Below are 23933 nucleotides of genomic sequence, written 5' to 3' on the forward strand. Positions count from 1 at the left end.
ATCAGTTTATTCAACGTTTATTGGGACTTTTGGAGTTTTCCATTCTTTGCGTCAAGAGAGGGTGGGAACGTTATCAACCTTGGCTAGCAATGTGGCGCGAATTCGACAGAAGAAAAGGACATTCTAAAACCAAACAACGATTTATTCTGGACCAAGGACTCCTTGTACAAGATTCTGATGGAAGCTCAGCAAAAGTAAGAACAATTGAAGTAAGAACAATGATGTTATTTCGTATTTCTGTGGAAAATGTTGATGCCTATTCTCCGCCGTTTTGGTGAGCGCTGTCTCGTAATAACGCAAGCTGTATGTTATGGTAAAGTTATTTTTAAAAATCTAACACGGCGGTTGCATTAAGAACCAGTGTATCTTTCATTTGCCATACAACAAGTATTTTTATGTAAAGTTTATGATGAGTTCTTTGGTCAGATTAGGTGAGTGTCAGAAATAGCTCCGGACATTCTGGGGAAATGTTGCTACATATTCACAATATATAACCACGGTTTGCAGCTCTAAATATGCACATTTTCGAACAAAACATAAGTGTATTGTATAACCTGATGTTATAAGACTGTCATCTGATGAAGTTGTTCAAGGTTAGTGATTAATTTTATATCTTTTGCTGGTTTTTGCGATAGCTACCTTTTGCGGTGAATAAATGCATTTGTGTGTTTGGCTATTGTGGTAAGCTAATATAATTCTATATTGTGTTTTCGCTGTAAAACACTTAAAAAATCGGAAATATTGGCTGGATTCACAAGATGTTTATCTTTCATTTGCTGTACACCATGTATTTTTCATAAATGTTTTAGATGAGTATTTATGTATTTCACATTGCTCTATGTAATTATTCTGGCTGCTTCGGTGCTATTTGTGATGGTAGCTGCAATGTAAAACTATGATTTATACCTCAAATATGCACATTTTTCGAACAAAACATAAATGTATTGTATAACATGTTATAAGACTGTCATCTGATGAAGTTGTTTCTTGGTTAGTGACTAATTATATCTCTATTTGGTCGGTTTTGTGATAGCTACCTATGCGGTAGAAACATGGTGAAAATATGCGGTTGAGTCTTTGGCTATTGTGGTTAGCTAATATAAATACATATTGTGTTTTCGCTGTAAAACATTTAAAAAATCGGAAATGATGGCTGGATTCACAAGATGTTTATCTTTCATTTGCTGTATTGGACTTGTGATTTCATGAAAATTATATTATATGATATCCCTGTCCCGTTAGGCTAGGCTATGCTAGTCAGCTTTTTTGATGAGGATGCTCCCGGATCCGGGATGGGTATCACTGAAAGGTTAATGGAAAGTTTAAAAAAATGATCCTCAGTATATGTTCAGTCTCTCCATCTGTCTCCCTTGCTTGACTGTCTTGTTCTGTACTCTATTATACTCAACTGTACTGTACATATGTACTTCTGTATATACGAATGCATATAAAATGGGTAGATTATCCCCAGTATGTTCAGTCTATCCATCTGTCTCCCTTGCTTGACTGTTCTGTACTGTACTCTACTGTAGCTAAACTGTAGTGTAGAGGCTTCTATGACAATAAAGCTATACTCTACTGTACTCTACTCTACTAATACTGTACTATTGTACTGTACATTGGGATGTAAAAGTGGCTTTACAAGTACATCTGATTGATTAATTGATTAATAAATGAATATATGTATTGACTGATTGATGGAATGTAACTTACAGGTGGTAATGGCTGCTTTGCGGTGGACAAGGAGAGTGGTCACATCTTGACCACAGGTCTCCCCCTGCAGAGAGACAGGGAGTATCTGCTGAGTGTGGTGGCCTTTGACGGGCTGGGCAGTCGCAGTGCTCCTGCCATGGTGTCAGTCATAGCAGGACCCAGAACACCACAGTTCACCAAGGCATCCTACGCCATTTCCATACCAGAGAACACCCCAGAGGGACAGCCGTGAGTACTGGGAATGTATAGTTGTAGACGCACACCACATGGATGTACGCCAGCCTGGCCCCAGATCTGTTCGTGCTATCACGCAAACTCCTTGTTACTCATTGTCAAGCCAAACATGGAGTTGGCAAGAGTACAAACAGATATGTGGCAGGCTGGATGGACACACACTCAACATGTTAACACAAGTCAGAACACACACACGCACACGCACACACACACACACACACACACACACACACACACACACACACACACACACACACACACACACACACACACACACACACACACACACACACACACACACACACACACACACACACACACACACACACACACACACACACACACACACACACACACACACACACACGCACACATGCTCATAGACATTCCATTTCTACTCTGTATGGGAATTAGGGATGTAATTTGAATATCACACGTTCAGACATCAGAGAAAACAGCAACATCGGGAACAGCCTCAGTCACGCAGCAGCAGAACTTATGTTGGTCCAGAACTGGAATACACTTTACTGTTAATGACATATTTCTGTCTCCTCTAGCTTCCTGGTGATGTTCGCCATCTCCTTCCAGAAGCAGCCAATCAGCTACAGCCTGTTGATCAACCCCAGCACCCTGTTCAGAATGCAGCAGGAGACAGGGGAGATCAGCCTGACCCGCACGCTAGACTATGAGAATGACCAGAGACGTTACCTCCTTATGGTCAGGGCCAGCGAGGGGCCAGGGGGCCTCAGCAGCGCCATAGAGGTTAGTGATAGAGTGTGTGTGTGAGAGGGGTGTATGTGGCGTCAGAGGAGGACCGTGGGTGTGTGTTTGTGTGTGTTGGGGTTGGTCTAGCTTCGATTTTCAGACTTCCTCACATTGGTTCCAGTAAGGAACAAGACTTGGAAGGATGGCATTGTGAGACTATGGTCGGTCTGCGCAAATCTCCAATTTGTCACACTTCTTTCTTATCTATGTGTTTTATGTATAGTAAAGACTGGCACGTCAAAGATGTGTCTATCAAAGCTAGAACAACCATGAAGTTGACTAAATCAGACAGCCATCTCCCTATAGAATTCTGTCTGGAAGTCAGTCTGCTTGCCAGAATTTATTTCAACCCTCTAAATTATTTATTTAATGATTTTGTCATCCAATTATCACGCCACACATTTATTTCACACTCCACGTTTCAGTTAGAAAACAGACCTTTAGGACTGACTGAGTCTGCTGGGTGCAGTGTTGGCTTGAGGGAAACCTATTCCTGCTATTTCAGTGCTATTACTTAGCTGTCACTTCACACTTTACACACTGACGGTGACAGGGAGAGAGAGAGAGAGGGGAGAGAGAGAGAGGGGAGAGAGAGAGAGAGAGAGAGAGAGAGAGGGAGAGAGAGAGAGAGAGAGAGAGAGAGAGAGAGAGAGAGAGAGAGAGAGAGAGAGGGAGGGAGAGAGAGAAAGGGGAGAGAGAGAGGGAGAGAGAGAGAGAGAGAGAGAGAGAGAGGGAGGGAGGGATAGGGAGAGAGAGGGAGAGAGAGGGAGAGAGAGAGAGAGAGAGAGGGAGGGAGAGTGCGTTTCAGATGCAGGGCTAAGGGCCTTGCTCAGCCAAAAAGACAGTCCGGGAACATTTCTATTTTAAAAGCAGAACTCATGAGCTGGAAGATAAAGGAAATGTTGAGGTGGCAACTTTTAGAAACTACAGTGCAATTTAGCTCAAGTTTTTCTCCTACCAGTATGACATTTCAGCAACCCTTCACTTAAAGCCATGCAGTTATAATGCATTGTAAGATGTTGTGAGTATGAAAACAAACATTATAATGATTTATTATCATCTTATAATGATCCTGATGAAATACCAGTCATGGGATAATATTTGATATGTGTTCAAACTGTAATATACTGTATACCTCACAAGCGACCCATAATAAGACTATGCAATTAATATGTTAACAAAGTCTGTTAAATTGATAATCTGACTCCATAAAGTTTATTTAGCAATATGCAAGATACTATAGTTGAGTTACAGCAACAGACACTCAAGAAATGTATGAGAATAGAAATCTAAATACAAGTATATTGAATTACTTTGTAAAATGAATGGATTCACATACAAGGCATAATGCTTAAGGTACAAAAGCATTAACAAGCATTGCAAGGCATTATTCTAGGCATGATCAGAGAGGGAGAGAGAGAGAGAAGGCATAGCCTGAAAGTCCATGCCCCAAGAGTCCCTGAGGTAGAGAGAGAGAGAGAGAAAGAGAGAGAGAGAGTATCAACAAAAAAGATAGAGAAAAAAACAATGAAGCTAAGACACTTTTATAAGCATCTGACCTGCTTGGATTCAAAATATTTGTTGACCAATAGCATTCCTGTTGAGTTAACTTCCAAGTTTGGCCACAGGAAGTAAAGGTGCTGAAGGTGCCGCAGCACCCCCTGAATTTTAAAAAAAAATTAAAATAAAATGAACAAAAATACAAAAATGAAAAAAATATATATCTATCTATTTTCACAAACGTAGTGCACTGGGCCTTTACTAGTCCTGTATTAGTGGACCGATATAGCCATCTGCAGCGCGGGCAAAAACACATTTTCATCAGTCCCACTTCTGTCTCCTAGATGTAGAATGATTTGGGTTATGTCCCCTCTCCCCCACTTCTCTCTTTTTTCCCCCCGTCTCCTCTCCTTCTTCTCTCTCTCTCCTTTCCACCCTTGTCTCTCTCCTTTCCAACTTTCCCTGTTTTATTTCCCTCCTCATCCCCCTCTTCTCTCTCCCCTTTCCCCTGAGCAGGTCCAGGTGGTGATAACGGACGAGAACGACTGTGTCCCAGAATTTCTCCAGTCCATTTACAGTGTTGATGGAGTCCCTGAGACAGTAACCACAGCAACCTCTCTCCTGCAGGGTGAGATGAGAATGCAGCTTTGTCTTCCTAGTGTGTGTGTGTGTGTGTGTGTGTGGGGGGGGGGGGGGGGCATTCTGTGACCTCTTTACTCTCATTTAGATTGATTATACAGGGTCACAACGAGTCACAATTAATTGCATTGCTGTTGAGTTCCTGGAACTGTTGTTACAGTAATGAATAGGTGCTGATATGCAGCTCTAGGACTTGTCAATTGTCTGTAATACCAACAGAAAAAGATCCCCATCCTGACACATGCAAACAGATTCATCAGACCTATTGTTAGAGACCAGGGTCGTATTCATTAGGGCACACCATAGCAAAATGCTTTGCAACGGAAAGCCTAATGAATATGACCTATGTGTTCATATCCTATATCTCTCCCACAGTGTTAGCCAGTGACTGTGACTCGGGGTTGAATGCAGAACTCACATACTACACTCTAAGCCCAGACTTCAGCATTTCAGCCCACGGCACCATCTTCCCTGTGGGCCGTCTGGACTACGAGAGGCCCAACCACCTGTATGAGTTTGTGGTGATGGCGGTTGATAATGGGGAGGAGCCTCACTCTGGTACCGCCACCATCCGCCTCCGCATGGCCAATGTCAACGACCAGGCCCCTGAATTCTCCCAGACTGTGTGAGTGGATCTACTGATGTAGACTATAACCCCGCCCTCGCACAACATCAGCATTCTAGTATCTACTACACTATTGAACTACATCCCCCTCCGTCAGTAGCATAGTATCTACTACACTATTGAACTACATCCCCCTCCGTCAGTAGCATAGTATCTACTACACTATTGAACTACCACCCCCTCCGTCAGTAGCATAGTATCTACTACACTATTGAACTACCACCCCCTCCGTCAGTAGCATAGTATCTACTACACTATTGAACTACATCCCCCTCCGTCAGTAGCATAGTATCTACTACACTATTGAACTACATCCCCCTCCGTCAGTAGCATACAACCCCCTCCATCAGTAGCCTAGTACATACTACCGGTATACTATTGAAGTACAACCCCCTCCATCAGTAACCTAGTATCTACTATACTATTGAACTACATCCCCCTCCATCAGTAATCTAGTATCTACTATACTACTGAACTACACTCCCTCCATCAGTAATCTAGTATCTACTATACTATTGAACTACCACCCCCTCCATCAGTAATGTAGTATCTACTATACTATTGAACTACTACCCCCTCCATCAGTAATCTAGTATCTACTATACTATTGAACTACCACCCCCTCCATCAGTAATCTAGTATCTACTATACTACTGAACTACACCCCCTCCATCAGTAATCTAGTATATACTATACTATTGAACTACCACCCCCTCCATCAGTAATCTTGTATCTACTATACTATTGAACTACCACCCCCTCCATCAGTAATCTAGTATCTACTATACTATTGAACTACCACCCCCTCCATCAGTAATCTAGTATCTACTATACTATTGAACTACCACCCCCTCCATCAGTAATGTAGTATCTACTATACTATTGAACTACCACCCCCTCCATCAGTAATCTAGTATCTACTATACTACTGAACTACAACCCCCTCCATCAGTAATCTAGTATCTACTATACTATTGAACTACAACCCCCTCCATCAGTAATCTAGTATCTACTATACTATTGAACTACCACCCCCATCATCAGTAATCTAGTATCTACTATACTATTGAACTACCACCCCCTCCATCAGTAATCTAGTATCTACTATACTACTGAACTACCACACCCTCCATCAGTAATCTAGTATCTACTATACTATTGAACTACCACCCCCTCCATCAGTAATCTAGTATCTACTATACTATTGAACTACCACCCCCTCCATCAGTAATCTAGTATCTACTATACTACTGAACTACGCCCCCTCCATCAGTAATCTAGTATATACTATACTACTGAACTACCACCCCCTCCATCAGTAATCTAGTATCTACTATACTATTGAACTACCACCCCATCCATCAGTAATCTAGTATATACTATACTACTGAACTACAACCCCTTCCATCTGTAATCTAGTATCTACTATACTACTGAACTACAACCCCCTCCATCAGTAATCTAGTATCTACTATACTACTGAACTACAACCCCCTCCATCAGTAATCTAGTATCTACTATACTACTGAACTACCACCCCCTCCATCTGTAATCTAGTATCTACTATACTACTGAACTACAACCCCTTCCATCTGTAATCTAGTATCTACTATACTATTGAACTACCACCCCCTCCTGTGCAACTTCTGGCATGCGTTTACTGTGAACATTGTATATACTACAATGTACCCGCTTTAAGTTACAGTTATAACAGAGGCCAAGTAGGCTACTGTGGCTATTTGATCGTAATGTAGGCCTATCAGATTGGCCTACCATAAAAAACTATTGAGAAAATGCATCCCATGATATTTTAACATGGAGATAGCTGTTCTATCATTCAACCTACAGTAGACGCCAATGTGTGTTGTTCAATGTAGGCCTACATTCCATTATACTTTTGAAAAAAACATGTAGGGATTGACATGAACCTGTTTAACCACTTGTCCTTCAGACAAGGAGGTGACTGAAAAAGTTGTGTTGTTTGATGCAAGAAACCACTTTACAAAAGAATATTCCTTATTATTCCCATAACATTGGCTAGAAATGGCTAGAAATGCACACGTTTTGTGCTCTTGTAGGAAGCAACCACTCCCCTATTGCTGACTAGAAATTAGCTATAACTGGGCTAAAAACTCACTAACTAGCAAAGAATATGAACAAATGTATACACCTGGCTACATACAGCTCTTGCTTTGATCTCAAAACAAGCGCATCTACTCGCGACCACTCATGCTGTAAACACAGTCCAGTTCAAAGTGAATGGCACAGATCCATTTGGATCTGTTTGGAACCACCAAGATTCTTCCTAGAGCTGGCCGCCTGGCCAAACTAATTAATCGGGGTCACTCTGACAGAGTTCCAGAGTTCCTCTGTGGAGATGGGAGAATCTTCCAGAAGGACAAGCATCTCTGCAGCACTCCACCAATCAGGCCTTTATGGTAGAGTGGCCAGACGGAAGCCACTTCTCAGTGAAAGGCACATGACAGCCCGCTTGGAGTTTGCCAAGGCACCTAAAGGACTCTCAAACCATGAGAAACAAGATTCTCTGGTCTGATGAAACCAAGATTGAACTCTTTGGCCTGAATGCCAAGCGTCACGTCTGGAGGAAACCTGGCACCATCCCTACGGTGAAGCATGTTGGTGGCAGAATTATGCTGTGGGGATGTTTTTCAGAGGCAGGGACTGGGAGACTAGTCAGGATCAAGGGAAAGATTAATTGAGCAAAGTAAAGAGAGATCCTTGATGAAAACCAGTTCCAGAGCACTTAGGACCTCAGACAGGGGCGAAGGTTCACCTTCCAACAGGACAACGACCCTAAGCACACAGCCAAGACTACGCAGGAATGGCCTCGGGACAAGTCTCTGAATGCCCTTGAGTGGCCCAGCCAGAGCTCGGACTTGAACCCGATCGAACATCTCTGGAGAGACCTGAAAATAGCTGTGCAGCGACGCTCCCCATCCAACCTGACAGAGCTTGAGAGGATCTGCAGAGAAGGATGGAAGAAACTCCCCAAATACAGTTGTGCCAAACTTGTAGCGTCACACCCAAGAAGACTCAAAGCTGTAATCACTACCAAAGGTGCTTCAACAGAAGGTTCTGAATACTTAAATGTTATATTTTAGTTTTTTTATTTTATTATTTGTAATTTTTTTCTCATTACGGGATATTGTGTATATGTATTTGTATTTGATATTGATCCCCATTAGCTGCTGCCAACATGTCAATACCTCTCACAAATACAAGTAGTGATGAAGTCAATCTCTCCTCCACTTTGAGCCAGGAGAGATTGACATGCATATTATTAATGTTAGCACTCTGTGTACATCCAAGGGACAGCTGTGCTGCCCTGATTGAACAGTAGTCCGGGTGTGACAAAACTATGGCCTGCAGGACCTGCCTTGATGATATTGTGTTAAGAATGCAGAGTAGCGATTTATTATGGACAGACTTCTCCCCATCCTAGCTACTGTTGTTTAAACTGTTGTATGAGTTTGAAATCCACGGTTATTCCAAGTAGTTTATTCTCCTCAACATGTTCAATTACCACATTATTCATTACATTTTGTTGAGATTTAGGGTTTAGTGAATGATTTGTCCCAAATACAATGCTTTTAGTTTTTGAAATATTTAGGATTAACTTATTCCTTTCCACCCATTCTGAAACTAACTGCAGCTCTTTGTTAAGTGTAGCAGTCATTTCAGTCACTGTGGTAGCTGGCGTGTATAGTGTTGAGTCATCTGCATACATACTGTGCCATCCGCATACAAAGACAGTGGCAGGTCCTTAGTAAAGATTGAAAAAAGCAAGGGGCCTAGACAGCTGCCCTGGAGAATTCCTGATTCTACCTGGATTTTGTTGTAAAGGCTTCCATTAAAGAACACTCTCTGTGTTTTGTTAGACAGGTAACTCTTTATCCACAATATAGCAGAGGATGGAAAGCCACAACACCTACGTTTTCCCAGCAACAGACTATGTTCGATGATGTCAAAACCCACACTGAAGTCTAACAAAACAGCCCCCACAATCTTTTTGTCATCAATTTCTCTCAGCCAATCATCAGTAATTTCTGTAAGTGCTGTGCTTGTTGAATGTCCTTCCCTATAAGCGTGCTGAAAGTCTGTTGTCTGTTGGTAACAACTGGCTATTTGAGCCAGTAAAGGGGGCTTTACTATCCTAGGCAGGGGAATGACTTTTGCTTCCCTTCAGGGCTGAGGGCACACACTTTCTAGTAGGCTTAAATTGAAGATATGGCAAATAGTAGTGGCAATATCATGTGCTACTGTCCTCAGTAATTTTCCAATTTTCCATCAAGTGCAGCGTGACCATCAGACCTCAGTGGCTTGTCATTGTTGATAGACAACAATAGTCTTTTCACCTGTTCCTCACTTACTTTACAGAATTCAAAATTACAGCGCTTGTCTTTCATAATTTGGTCAGATATACTTTGATGCGTAGTGTCAGTGTTTGTTGCTGGCATGTCATGCCTAAGTTTGCAAATCTTGCCAATTAAAAAATCATTAAAGTAGTTGGCAATATCAGTGGGTTTTGTGATGAATGAGCCATCTGATTCAATGAATGATGGAGCGGAATTTGCCTTTTTGACTAAAATTTCATTTAAGGTGCTCCAAAGCGTTTTACTATCATTCTTTATGTCATTTATCTTTGTTTCATAGTGTAGTTTCTTCTTTTTATTCAGTTTAGTGACATTATTTGTCCATTTACCAATCGGTTGTAGAGCCAAGAGACCTATTTGCCATTTCTTTTGCCTCATCCCTCTCAACCATACCATTTTTCAATTCCTCATCAATCCACGGGGATTTAACAGTTTTTACAGTTACTGTCTTAATTTATTTGACTAGAAATATCAGTTAAGATCAAATTCTTATTTACAATGACAACCTACACCGGCCAAACCATAACCAGGACAATGCCAGGCCAATTGTGCACCGCCCTATGGTACTCCTGATCATGGCTGGTTGTGATACAGCCCGGGATCGAACCAGGGTCTGTAGTGACACCTTTAGCACTGGGATTCAGTGCCTTAGACCGCTGCGCCACTTGGGAGCCCGCAGTGGGTGTATTTTTATTAGTAACTGGGATAAGCAAATTCATGAATGTGTCAAGTGCAGCGTCTAGTTGCTCCTCATTACACACCATGGACCAACAAATATTATTTACATCAACAACATAGGAATCGCTACAAAAGATCTTGTATGACCTCTTTTACACTACATTAGGCCCAGCCTTTTGAACTTTGATAACCTGAACCAGGTTGCAGGCACTAGATACAGTTTGAAGCTTTCTCTTGAGTGGGCAGCCTGATGAAAGCCAGTAATATTTAAATCATACATTATCAAGCATTTCACACATGCTATCCAGATACTGACTGTTAGCACTTGGTGGTCTATAGCACCTTTCCACCAGAATGGGCTTCAGGTGAAGCATAATGAACCTGTAGCCATATTATTTCAACAGTATTTAACATGAGAATCTCTCTAAGCTTTACAGGAATGTGGTTCTGAATATAAACAGCCACATCTCCACCTTTGGCATTTCTGTCTTTTCAGTAGGTCTTATAACCATGTATTGCTACCACTGTATCATCAAAGGTATTATCTAAGTGAGTTTCAGACATTGTCAGAATATGAATGTCATCTGTTACTAGCCAATTATTGATTTCATGAACCTTGTTTCTTCCTGCTAGGGCACACCACCTCAGTGCTAACAGTATAACTCTGGTTCATAGGCATAGGATTACTGCATACAATAGCTGTAGAATCAGCAGAGACATTCAGGGCAGTTAGAGGGACATACATTAGGTTACTTACATTGTGTCTTCCAACGCCGCTGCGATAATGTACATTTGCTGAAGCATTATGACAACTCAGCGACACAGTGGTAGGATTTAACTGAGCTGGGCTTGGGTCATTGATAAGTCATTGTCTCAACGCAGCCTTATAATGCTGTGAAAGAATCCAGGAAGCCAAATGATTTGGGTGGATACCATCCTCCTTATAAAACAAGCTTTGTTTCCAGAAAGTATCAACATTGTCAATAAATATTACACCCACAGCGCTGCAATAGTCACGTAGCCATTTATGGAGGGCTAAAAGTCTGCTGAAACGTTCAATGCCACGATTTAGGGAGGGCACAGGGCCATATATTATGTGGTGTTTGTTGGTGTTAAGTAGTGACCCAATCAGTTCTTTAAAATCCATCTTCAGCTGTTCTGAGCTGCCCTGTGTGTAGATTGATGAGGGGGAAAAACGATTTAATACATTTTAGAATAAGGCTGTAACGTAACAAAATGTGGCAAAAGTCAAAGGGTCTGAATACTTTCCGAATGCACTGTATATCAAAAAAACATCACACAGATTACACCCTTCCCAATTAAGGGAATGAGAAAGGGGGATACCTAGTCAGTTGTACAACTGAATGCATTCAACTGAAATGTGTCTTCCGCATTTAACCCCTCTGATTCAGAGGTGCGGTGGGCTGCCTTAATCGACATCCACGTCTTCTGAGCCCGGGGATCAGTGGGTTAACTGCCTTGCTCAGGAGCAGAACGACAATTAAGCTTTGCTCTATGGTGTAACACCATACAGATATCTATCAAAATGAATAAAAATGTATAGAGGGTGTGGACTATTTGGATTGCTGAGGGGAAGGTGGGGGACAGTTTTGAAAATGTTCACGTGGGCTGGCTGCGTTCATTCCTCTGAGTGACTCAGGCCTTTTACTGCCAGTCATGTGACAGAGACATTCGATAGAGCGCCAGCACATCTAAGAGGCCCTGTCATTTCCAGGTGTCACCTCAGGGAACAGACGGACATGCATGCAGACAGGCAGACAGACAAGATACGTTCTGTGTGGCCTCGTCTCGGTTACTTAGATCAGTGTGCGAGAGGAAGAGATACATTGAGGATAGCATGAGTGATACTCAGTGGAGAGATGCCTGAGTGGTCCCGTCTGGAGGCGCGTGAAGAACCTTTTGAGCCGGGTGACAGATTACAGGCCACTCATGTTGCCACGGCGACTGCCACAGCTGGCGGAGATGAATCACCCATCAGCGTTCTTCTGTAAACCACACGTACACAGCCGTATTCTGCTGATGAGTCTATCATTTCTCTCTCTCCCTCTCTCTCGCTCTCTCTCTTTCTGTCTCTCTATCCCCGTCTTTCTTCCACATATCATTGACCGTGTCATTTCCCACTCCTCCTCCAGCATGTCTTGCCCACCAACCCCCCCCCCCCCGTCTTTCTCTCTTCCCCTCTCTCTCCATCTTTCAATCCTCTCCCATCAAATTGAACAAGCCTCTCTACCCCATCATCCCACTCGACCAGTCTATTACTCTCTTGTTCCTGGCTGAGTATCCCAGTGCCCAGCACCACACAGCAAGCAAATCACTGTTGACATTTTAAAAGGCACTTGATCAAATGGCACAGAGTGGGCTGGCTATGTGAAGGCCCATTTGTTCAATGAGCTCAACATCCCAGCAGACATGAGCATTTGTTTTTGACCAGGCCGGCTCAGAGTAGTTAAATCAAAGTGGCAGGCAAAGCCAGGCTCATAACCATAATCAGTCTGCTGCTGCTTGGACTATGTGATTGATACAGTCACACACAGTGTGTGTGTGTGTGTGTGTGTGTGTGCGTGCACATGCATGTCTACACACAAACATATTTATATACGTGTGTGTCTGTGTTAATGTCTGTGTACACATAATGATTTTCTCCTATTCCTCCCAGCTATCGGACCTTTGTCTCCGAGGACGCTGGCCCCAACACACTAGTTGCCACGGTACTGGCTAAGGACCCAGACGGTGATGGAATAGTGTACTCATTTACAGCTGGCAACGAGGAGGGAAACTTTGTCATTGACAGCCAGAAAGGTGACCCTTTGTGGAATGCTTTGTACTTCTTTTATGATATGTCAATACTAATTGACACCAAAGGTTCATGAAAAAGCAACAATTTCAAAAGAAGCGCAGACTGTTTGTTATTGAAGTCATAAATACAAAGAACTACATTACTGTATATCCAGGGCTTTTCTTTTGTTCCCCTAACATAGTTTATTCTCTCATATAGAAAATAGTTCTGGCCTGTGTACTCTGTATTTTGTGGCTGTGCAATTTATCTTTTTTTATTTACCCTCTGATCCGTAACCAGCAGGACATTTGTCTGACAGGGTGACATTTGTCAACCAACCCTTTCAATTCAATTTCACATTAGTTTTTCTATCATAGCTCACAATCTACAGCTTCTACACTCCCAGCCTCCATCTTGAGTCTATTTTCCCCTCTCATCCGTCCTCCCTTGCATCTTAAAGATAAGGCAAACGCCGAGCCGGCCCCAGGGATAAGAGACATAAGCGGTCGCTAGGGAAACGTTTTTATTATGTATATTTTTTTACATTTTAGGAATGCAGTTGGGGTCTCAACTTACTATAGAGAGTAAGAATAGTAGAATACACCAGGTGCAATTTCTAAATTTGGTTGTGCATTAGCAGTGTTTCTCTTGTTATATCAGTCACTGAAAGTCACTCAATAAGCCATGTCAGCTAACAATTTTAAGCTATCTAAACCATTGATTTTGTTAGTCATTCTAATTCAAATATCATATGAACATGGCATAAGTCATGTAAGTCTCTCTGCCCCATGGCAAAATTAGTAGAATTGCATGCCATTTGTTATAAAATTGAAAAATGTTCTGTCTGCCCCATAGCAAAATGTGTAGAATTGCAGAAAACTTGCTTTAAAACGGCAACATTCTCTCTATTTTTTATTTATTTTTATTTAATTTTTATTTAACCAGGTAGGCAAGTTGAGAACAAGTTCTCATTTACAACTGCGACCTGACCAAGATAAAGCAAAGCAGTTTGACACATATAACAACACAGAGTTACACATGGAGTAAAACAAAGATACAGTCAATAATACAGTAGAAAAATAAGTCTATATACAATGTGAGCAAATGAGTTGAGATAAGGGAGGTAAAGGCAATAAATAGGCCATGGTGGCGAAGTAAATATAATATAGCAATGAAAACACTGGAATGGTAGATTTGACAGTAGATGAGTGTGCAAAGTACAAATACTGGGGTGCAAAGGAGCAAAAGAAAGAAAGAAAGAAATGCAGTAGGGGAAGCGGTAGTTGTTTGGGCTATTTATAGATGGGCTATGTACAGGTGCAGTGATCTGTGAGCTGCTCTGACAGCTGGTGCTTAAAGCTAGTGAGGGAGATAAGTGTTTCAAGTTACAGAGATTTTTGTAGTTCGTTCCAGTCATTGGCAGCAGAGAACTGGAAGGAGAGGCGGCCAAAGGAGAAATTGGCTTTGGGGGTGACAAGTGAGATATACCTGCTGGAATGCGTGCTACGGGTGGGTACAGCTATGGTGACCAGCGAAAAGGCGGGACTTTACCTAGCAGGGTCTTGTAGATGACCTGGAGCCAGTGGGTTTGGCGACGAGTATGAAACGAGGGCCAGCCAACGAGAGCGTACAGGTCGCAGCGGTGGGTAGTATATGGGGCTTTGGTGACAAAACGGATGGCACTGTGATAGACTGCATCCAATTTGTTGAGTAGGGTGTTGGAGGCTATTTCGTAAATGACATCGCCAAAGTCGAGGATCGGTAAGATGGTCAGTTTTACGAGGGTATGTTTGGCATGAGTGAAGGATGCTTGGTTGCGAAATAGGAAGCCAATTCTAGATTTGACTTTGGATTGGAGATGTTTTATGTGAGTCTGGAAGGAGAGTTTACAGTCTAACCATCTAGGTATTTGAGAGAGTAGAGAGTAGTGATGCCCAATGGCAATGTGTAAAATTGCAGGAAATGAACTCTAATCTTTAATGTTTCTCTCCACTGTCGAGGGGGGGTCACTAAAATGTTTTGCCGTGAGGTGGGGGCCCTCAACCAAATCTTGCTTAGGGGCATAGCCCTGCATAGCCCTGGGCAAAGAGCAGGCTACTGTAGGTTAATATGAGAACAGAAAGTATTTTTTAATGGAAATTAGTCACTTGCCAAAGAAATTATAATAATAAAAAAAACATATACGTATATACTGTACAGCAGGTTCTGTCACAAAATGTCCTACTGTAGGTGACAAAGATCTAGATGGATATTGTAATTCGTCGGCATAGTAACAATCCCTCACCTCGCAACTCAACCCAGTAGAGAGAAATATTTTCAGTTTTAAAGCTAATTTCCTGAAATTCAAAACATTATACCATAGAGAGAAGGGAGCATTTAGCCATTTACAGCTAATTTCCTGCTATTCTACATATTTTCCTTGTTTTATGTGTGTTCATATGATACCAGGAGTCGAATCCCGACCGAATTCCTAAAAACGAAAAACTGAAGAAAAAACTGTTTGACCCCATTCTGGGTCCGGATCTGGCCCGCGGTCCGCCTATTGACTATGGCTGCTGTACAGTATGGCTAAAACAACATGAGACCGGCTAAGTACAGTATATTATATCATAGTTAATCATTTTGTGTCTAGACTGTGGAGACCTCCTCTACCACAGACAATTAGTGAGCAAGAAGTAGACGAGTGAAAGAACTCAGAACCCTGCTTGTTGTCTTTAATCAGGAGGAGCAGTGAGAGATGGGTGATACAACAAGAGGAAAAACTTCCTGTGCTCTCTCTCTCTTTCACATCAATTACTTTCCCCCAGATCACAAGTAGCTCATCCTGAACCCATTGATGTCGGTATTTACAGAGAGAACAGTTGACTCAGATGCTGTTCTCCTTTCGTTGATCCTTTTTTCCTCCTAGTTATGCAAAGGCAAGACAAGGAGAAAACAAGTACATCTAACGTGCATGTATGTAGCCTGGTTAACTTATAGCCCTTGTCACCTTCACATGGGAATGGGAACCTCTTCTCAGCTGAGCTGGGTGACAGTACAGTTGGGGACACAAAAAAATGAATCTGTACTAAACTGCAATAAAAACATGTAATGTAACTGCACCATCAGGGGCATATTTAAGAGATGTATTTAATTACATGGGTTATAGTTAGATAATTGCTAACGAACTTGGTGCTTGGCGTCACCCTGCGACATGGCAAGTCACATTAACAATGTAACTGGCTGCAGCAAAGGCATTGTAAAAAAGTAACGTTTTAATGTCTTCAACCGTAGGTAGTGGTCCCTTGCTAAGGTTGTAATGGTCCTCTGGTCTCATCTTTTTAGGGTTGATCCGGCTGCGCTCCACCGCCCCTCCCAAGCTCCAGGGCCTGGAGTATGTCCTCAACGTGACGGCTACGGACGACAACGCCTCCGGGGGGCCACACCCACTCTCTGCAACTGCCCGGGTCATCGTGGGTGTTGATGACGTCAATAACAACAAACCCATCTTTGAGAAGGTGAGGGAAAAGTATTGTGGATGATGTCCCTTTATACACACAGTAGTACATTGGACTGTATACAGGAAAGTAGTGTTAAAATTGTCTTCTAGGTAGTCTTCTCTGTCAATGTCTTGCGCTGTCTGTCTGTCTGTCTGTCTGTCTGTCTGTCTGTCTGTCTGTCTGTCTGTCTGTCTGTCTGTCTGACCTTCCAACTCTCTCTCTCTCTCTCTCTCTTGCTCTCTCTCCTACTTCCCCTGTCTCTCTACAGTATCCCCCTTATGTTTTCCCCAGAACTCTGATTAGTGCACATGCTATTTGAAGGCAGAGATTTTAATGAATTGATGAAAAAAGTGACGTATCATCATGATATACTATACCTGGCTGACTAACGTCCTCCTTAATTAGGAATGACGTATACTTGGTCTGAGAAGTCTTCATAAAGTTCGTAAAGTCATGAGGTACAGTGGATGGCTGGAAGGTGTCGAGGTGATACTAGATGACTAGATGACCAAAAGTATGTGGTCCTTTATGGCAATTTAGCTAACTAGCTTGCACTTGCTAGCTAATTGGTCCTATTTAGCTAGCTTTTTCCTGGGATATAAACATTGATTTGTTATTTTACCTGAAATGCACAAGGTCCTCTACTCCGACAATTAATCCACACATAAAACGGTCAACCGAATCGCTTCTAGTCATCTCTCCTCCTAGGCTTTTTCTTCTCTTGACTTTATATTGCAATTGGCAACTTTCATAAACTAGGTGCATTACCGCCACTGACCTCGTTCGTCTTTCAGTCACCCACGTGGGTATAACCAATGAGGAGATGGCACGAGGGTACCTGCTTCTATAAACCAATGAGGAGATGGGAGAGGCAGGACTTGCAGCGCGATCTGCGTCAAAAATAGAACTGACTTCTGTTTTAGCCCTTGGCAACGCTGACGCTCGTTGGCGCGCGCGAGCAGTGTGGGTGCAATAATTGAATAATATAGATTTCTACATTTATTTTGCAACGCTCGTGCACGCAACGCGAGCAGTGTAGTCAGCCTGTTACACACTACGTATTTCAGCACTCAGTGGTCCCGTTCTGTGATCTTGTTTGGCCTAGATGTTTCCACTTCACAATAACAGCACTTACAGTTGACCGCGGCAGCTCTAGCAGGGCAGAAATTTGACGAACTGACTTGTTGGAAAGGTGACATCCTAGCTGCCATGCTGAAAGTCTCTGAGCTCTTCATTAAAGCCATTCTACTGTCAATGTTTGTCTATGGAGATTGCATGGCGGTGTGCTCAATTTTATACACGTGTCACCAACAGGTGTGGCTGAAATAGTCAAATCCACTAATTTGAAGGGTCCACTTACTTTTGCATATATAGTGTATTTTTAGTACTTTGATATTCATATTGCTAATATGTATAGTTTCCTGTTGGGCATATTGTGATCTCTCTACTAACAGTATTTTACTTGTATGTGTATTAATTCAACAGCGCTCTAGTGAGTCACTGGAGACTCTCTGTCTCTGGGGCAGACTCAAGGGATAAGGTAGACATGATACCAGGGAAAGACAGAGTGGGTGCAATGTTGAGTTGTGGTTTGATGCGGTGGTGGACCTTCAAAGAAAGTAATGGCATTGCTCTATTTTCAATCCTATCACGTGTACTGTGCAAATGTCTACATAGAGTACAATGAGTATTTTCTAACCTAATTTCTGGATTCAGTCTGAACCCACCCCATCTGCCCTTTCTTTTTTTCGTTATCTTTCTGTCTCTCTCTCCCTCTCCCACACCTTATTTTCCCTCCCTCTCTCAGTGTCAGCAGTACAGGGAGCAGGCGTCTGTGTTGGAGAACCAGCCCACAGGGACCTTCGTGCTGCAGGTGCACGCGGTGGATGCAGACGAGGGGGCCAATGGGAAGGTCAAGTATGGCCTGATGCACAGAGACAGAGCCATGCCTGCCTTCAGAGTCCACCCTGACACAGGTAGGTACAGAGGGCAAGGATCCCAGTTATCTGTGGTGGTACTTGTTGAATTAGCCATAACCAAGCAGGATGTGTAGCATGGAAACAATAAGCATTTAAGACCAGGGGTAAATGCGTAACAGATTTAACAATTCCCATGCAGTCTTGATACTCTTAATAATATTTTATTTAAACGGTATTGTCAGATAAATGCCCTTTACATACCTGTACAATTGAAATTAAGTATTACACCTCATACTTAACTTTTATTTATCGACCTATCGATCACGTTTTGCAGTATAACAATGTACTGTTTTAATCATAAATGGATCCAGGATAAATATAACAATAATCAATAATGTCATGACAAATACAGCTATCCTATTAACGAGGTGTGACTAACTTCTTGAGTTTTTCCCGACCACTCAGGAAAAAACTCAGGAAACAAAATTATAGAACAAAACTAGGGCCCAGAGCTTTTCCTCAATTTCATGGTCATGTAGTTACCTCATGAAAAACTCAGGGGCCCTAGTCATGACCTTAGGCATCTGACCTCTGTGTCAGGTGTGATCGTGACGGCACGGCGGTTCGACCGGGAACGTCAGAGAGAGTACTCCATCACGGTGACGGCTACAGACTGGGCTGACGAGCCTCTCATAGGGATCTGTCAACTCAACGTCCTCATCCAGGACCACAATGACAACAGCCCCAAGTTTGAGAACCTGCGCTACGAGTGTGAGTGTCGTGTTATACATAATAATACATATGATAAAAGTATAATATAATACTAATACATATGATTGATGGCAGACTGACCATTCGTTATCATGATATAGACTATTAACCAAAGCTCTTAGAAAAGGTTTTATGTACTATGCGTTATGCATAGTAACTCTTTACTTAATTATCTGGTAAAAGTTGTCATCGTAATCCATGTATTGCCATACGTAAAGATGTAAGCATACATAAACATACATAAGCATGTAAACAATTGATTTGTGGTCTGTTGATTCAGTCTATACTGTTCGCCAAAGTTGTGACAGACCGTGACCTTGCTCCAGAGTGAGGCGCATATTGTTTGGTCTATATTGTCTCTCACAGACTTTCTGAGAGAGGACACCATGATCGGCACCAGTTTCCTGCGTGTGGCGGCGCACGATGATGACTTTGGCACCAACGCCGTCGTCACCTACTCCATGTCCCAGGAGCAGCCTGAGTACCTGAGGGTCAACCCTGTTACCGGCTGGGTGTACGTCAACCAGCCCATATCACAGGTCTGTCACGTAACCAGTGTGGTGGAATTATTTTAATCAAAAGGAGAGACTTTTAGATTTCTTCAAAATCATCAAACTTTATTATTAAATTAGTGCAGTAATGGAGCTGGTCGGTAATCACCCCTGGAGGTGATCACTGAGAACTCAACCAGCTGGTCGGTAATCACCCCTGGAGCTGATCACTGAGAACTCAACCAGCTGGTCGGTAATCACCCCTGGAGCTGATCACTGAGAACTCAACCAGCTGGTCGGTAATCACCCCTGGAGCTGATCACTGAGAACTCAACCAGCTGGTCGGTAATCACCCCTGGAGCTGATCACTGAGAACTCAACCAGCTGGTCGGTAATCACCCCTGGAGCTGATCACTGAGAACTCAACCAGCTGGTTTGAGCCACAGCATTTTATAGCAAAGTCCATCCTCCTTCAGTCTACCTGACAAACACCAGATGTATGGAATGGGTCACAAGGTTAAGATTTGTATGAAAGATACTTAGAATTCACAGCAGACAGTATGTCATTGTGTAGAGACCAGGGTCTGTCCCTGGAGCCATCTCTCCCTGGTACCTTAAAGAACAGAAACATTAACTCATGCTCTGGAATGCGGTATCACCCAAAGACATCGTAAATCTTCCAGATGCACATCCTCAGTAAAACACACACAGATGAGCGTTCTAACAACCCCTTATACTGTTGCATAAAACAACCATTTAATGCAATAACAGCATTATAACATCATCTTGTAATTTCCACCATACCAGTCAGTCAATCAGCCCATCTCACATGTCAGTCAATAAGTCAGTCAACCAGCCAGTCAACCAGCCCAAATCACAGGTCAGCCAACCAGTTAGTCAACCAGCCCGTATCACAGGTCAGTCAACCAGTTAGTCAACCAGAAAGTCAACAAGCCATTCAACGAGTCCATATCACAGGTTGGTTAACCAGCCATTCAACCAGCCTCTTGCTCAATCCCAGTAGATATCATCAGTGCAGGGTGATAGAGCTGTATAAAATACAGTGTCATTAACTTACTGAACTATATCAGGCTTAAATTAACCATATTAGACAGAATCGTATTGGTCCTTGCTATCCGGGACTATCCTTGGGATGTCTCTACCCCATTGAGGTTGACATTTAAACTGGTTAAGGTAATGTGGGGTGGGGGATGGGGGGGAGGGTGTAGGGGTTAAGGTTAGGCTTAGGGTTAGGGTTAGCAGGAACCCAATCTTATTATCTCGCTATTGTTTTGATGGCAGAGGTCCTACATCACACGGGAAGTAGTTGCCACGGACGGGGGGAATCGCAGCACATCTGTGGAGCTGTCTGTCACCATTACCAACGTGAAGAACCAGCCCCCGCAGTGGGAAAAGGACAGCTACAGCGTGGTCATCCCAGAGAACACAGCCAGGGACACTTCCATCGTGGTGCGTGGAACAGTCCGGTACCAGCCTGGGTGGCATGGGAAGCCTATCCCATTATGGACTTTCGGGGTGTCTTTGTTTTGACCATTCGGTTTGCTGGCTGCACACACGTTACTCAAGCGTTTGGAAAATATTTTAGGAATTGTTAAGTTGCAGGCTCAGATTTAGTCAAGGAGCACTAATTGACTTGACTAACCTGCTGTTACTAATTGCAATTTAATTTACTCAACAACTGAATAAATGTAATATTATACAGAAAATCCCATTGAATGTTTTTGTCGTAATTCCCTCTCAAAAATATTGTTTGCTCTCCGTTTACATCAGACGATCAAAGCGACCTCGTTGCTAGGCGACCCCAGGGTGACTTATAACCTGGAGGAGGGCGTGGTCCCGGAGACTAACATGCCTGTGCGGTTCTACCTGTCGCCCAACCGCGAGGACGGCTCTGCCTCCATCCTGGTGTCGGAGCCGCTGGACTATGAGACCACACCCAGTTTCTCCCTGAGGGTGCGGGCTCAGAATGTGGCGGCAGTACCATTGGCTGCATTCACCACCATCCATGTCAACGTCACAGGTAGGTCTCAGCTCAGACACCCTGCAAACACCCCATCATAAGGGGGCAAATCCTAACTTCCACTTATGTCAAATCTTTTGCATGGATGTCAGTGGGAGACTTAGTGAACATTTGACTTAAGAGGAAGTTAGAGCCGCCCCTGGGTGAACTGTAAGCATTCACTATTGTCTTCAATAGACATTGATCCATGACTCATCTTTTTTTTCTTCTCAGCTTTATATATAGTATACTTTGAAAGCTGTAGTTTTATACATCCAATAGCACAAAGTCAGTGAAAAAACTCCATACTGAACCTTTTTTTAATCTTGAAATAGTCTCATGACAGTTTTGATTACAGGTGCAGAAATACATTTTCAAATAATGATTTCTCATATGTTGGCCCTCAGACGTGAACGACAATGTTCCCTTCTTCACCTCCTCCATCTATGAGGCATCAGTGACTGAGGGAGCCAAGGTGGGGACCATGGTCCTCCAGGTGTCTGCTCACGACAAGGACCTGGGTCTCAACGGACAGGTTAGTGGCACATCCACAACATCTAACATAACACAACAAAATATCCATTGACCCATCCATAACTTAGCATCACATAGTTGTGGTGGTCAAGTGGTTGGGATTATGTGTTATTCTGCCTGTGGGGCTTTGACCGTACAACTGTGAAGGTATGCAACACTATAATGATAGCAGTGACAGTGCTATTGCAGTGACTCGAGTCTCTATGAACAGTCATGTGACTCATACATAGAACAATTACTCCCCCGCACTCAGGATAACTACAGCACCGTTTATCGTTGGTGATTCCATCTGTTACAGTGACCACATGGATGTGATAGAATGATCCTTTACGGCATCCATATTAGGAAGTTGTCCATTTTATGTAATGTGTTGACTTCCTAATATGGATGCCGTACAGAAGTCAGAAATCTCCTAATATGGATACCGTAATTAACTGTACTCTGTCCCTGTCCTACAGATCACCTACTCCCTCCTGAGTGACAGTAGTGGGGACCACCGTCTGTTTCGTGTGGATCCAGAGCTGGGCTCCATCTATACAGAGGCGGTGTTTGACCGCGAGGCACAGGGATCCTACCTACTGGAGGTGCAGTCTGAAGACAGCATGGAGTCAGCACGGCCCGGGAGGAACAAACAGCCCAACTTCGGTGAGGGCTGGGTTGTATATATTAGGGCACAACATAGCAAAAAGGTTTGCAGTGATGTTTTTCTGATTTGCAGTGATGTTTTTTCCGATTTGCAGTGGTGTTTTTCCCGATTTGCAGTGATGTTTTTCCGATTTGCAGTGATGTTTTTCCGATTTGCAGTGATGTTTTTTCCGATTTGCAGTAATGTTTTTTCCGATTTGCAGTGAGGTTTTTTCCGATTTGCAGTGAGTTTTTTTTCTGTGTTTGCAGTGATGTTTGGTATCTTATAAATATGACCCTGATTTGACTACTGCAGTCCTGTAAAAACAAAAAAGGCAGTGGCTGCGGAGACGACTTTTCTCCGACATGAATCTTATGCACATATCACGTTCTACGCATGTGTTTCTTTACCTCTATTTTCCTCACAAATTTGTGTGGTCTCCTTCCCTTCACATTTCTCCCTGTCAATCTTGAATGTTTATTATTAAAGTTTTCCCGGTGAAACGTTCATGCAGCATCTGCATACCAACCATTTGATCTCAGTTTCATGAGGATATGTATTTAGATCTTCTTGAGTTACTGTGTTGTTTGGAAGTAGCCTACAGCGTTGTTTTAAATGATGTGCAGTGAGCGGATTTTAGAGCAGATGGTGTTAACAAAGTAGCATAGCCTTCCTGTGTATTTTGCCTAGTGGCCTACATGTGTATTTTGCCTAGTGGCCTACCTGTGTATTTTGCCTGTTGAGTTTTG

The 23933-nt window shown here is 42.8% G+C and overlaps 1 protein-coding gene across 1 annotated transcript in view; it reads left to right on the plus strand.

The window, feature by feature from the left end:
• LOC139540191 (neural-cadherin-like) overlaps positions 1-23933 on the plus strand; it is a 110057-nt gene that overhangs the window by 36336 nt on the left and 49788 nt on the right. Inside the window, exons 3-15 of the mRNA XM_071343804.1 lie at positions 1716-1941; positions 2505-2709; positions 4729-4840; positions 5227-5476; positions 13226-13368; positions 16670-16842; positions 18632-18800; positions 19344-19514; positions 19881-20053; positions 21308-21475; positions 21797-22046; positions 22433-22560; positions 23018-23204. Coding sequence (XP_071199905.1) covers positions 1716-1941; positions 2505-2709; positions 4729-4840; positions 5227-5476; positions 13226-13368; positions 16670-16842; positions 18632-18800; positions 19344-19514; positions 19881-20053; positions 21308-21475; positions 21797-22046; positions 22433-22560; positions 23018-23204 — 2355 coding nt within the window. The remainder of the gene's footprint in view (positions 1-1715; positions 1942-2504; positions 2710-4728; positions 4841-5226; positions 5477-13225; positions 13369-16669; positions 16843-18631; positions 18801-19343; positions 19515-19880; positions 20054-21307; positions 21476-21796; positions 22047-22432; positions 22561-23017; positions 23205-23933) is intronic.

This window comes from Salvelinus alpinus, chromosome 15 (genome assembly GCF_045679555.1).
Source record: "Salvelinus alpinus chromosome 15, SLU_Salpinus.1, whole genome shotgun sequence".
Lineage (NCBI taxonomy): Eukaryota > Metazoa > Chordata > Actinopteri > Salmoniformes > Salmonidae > Salvelinus > Salvelinus alpinus.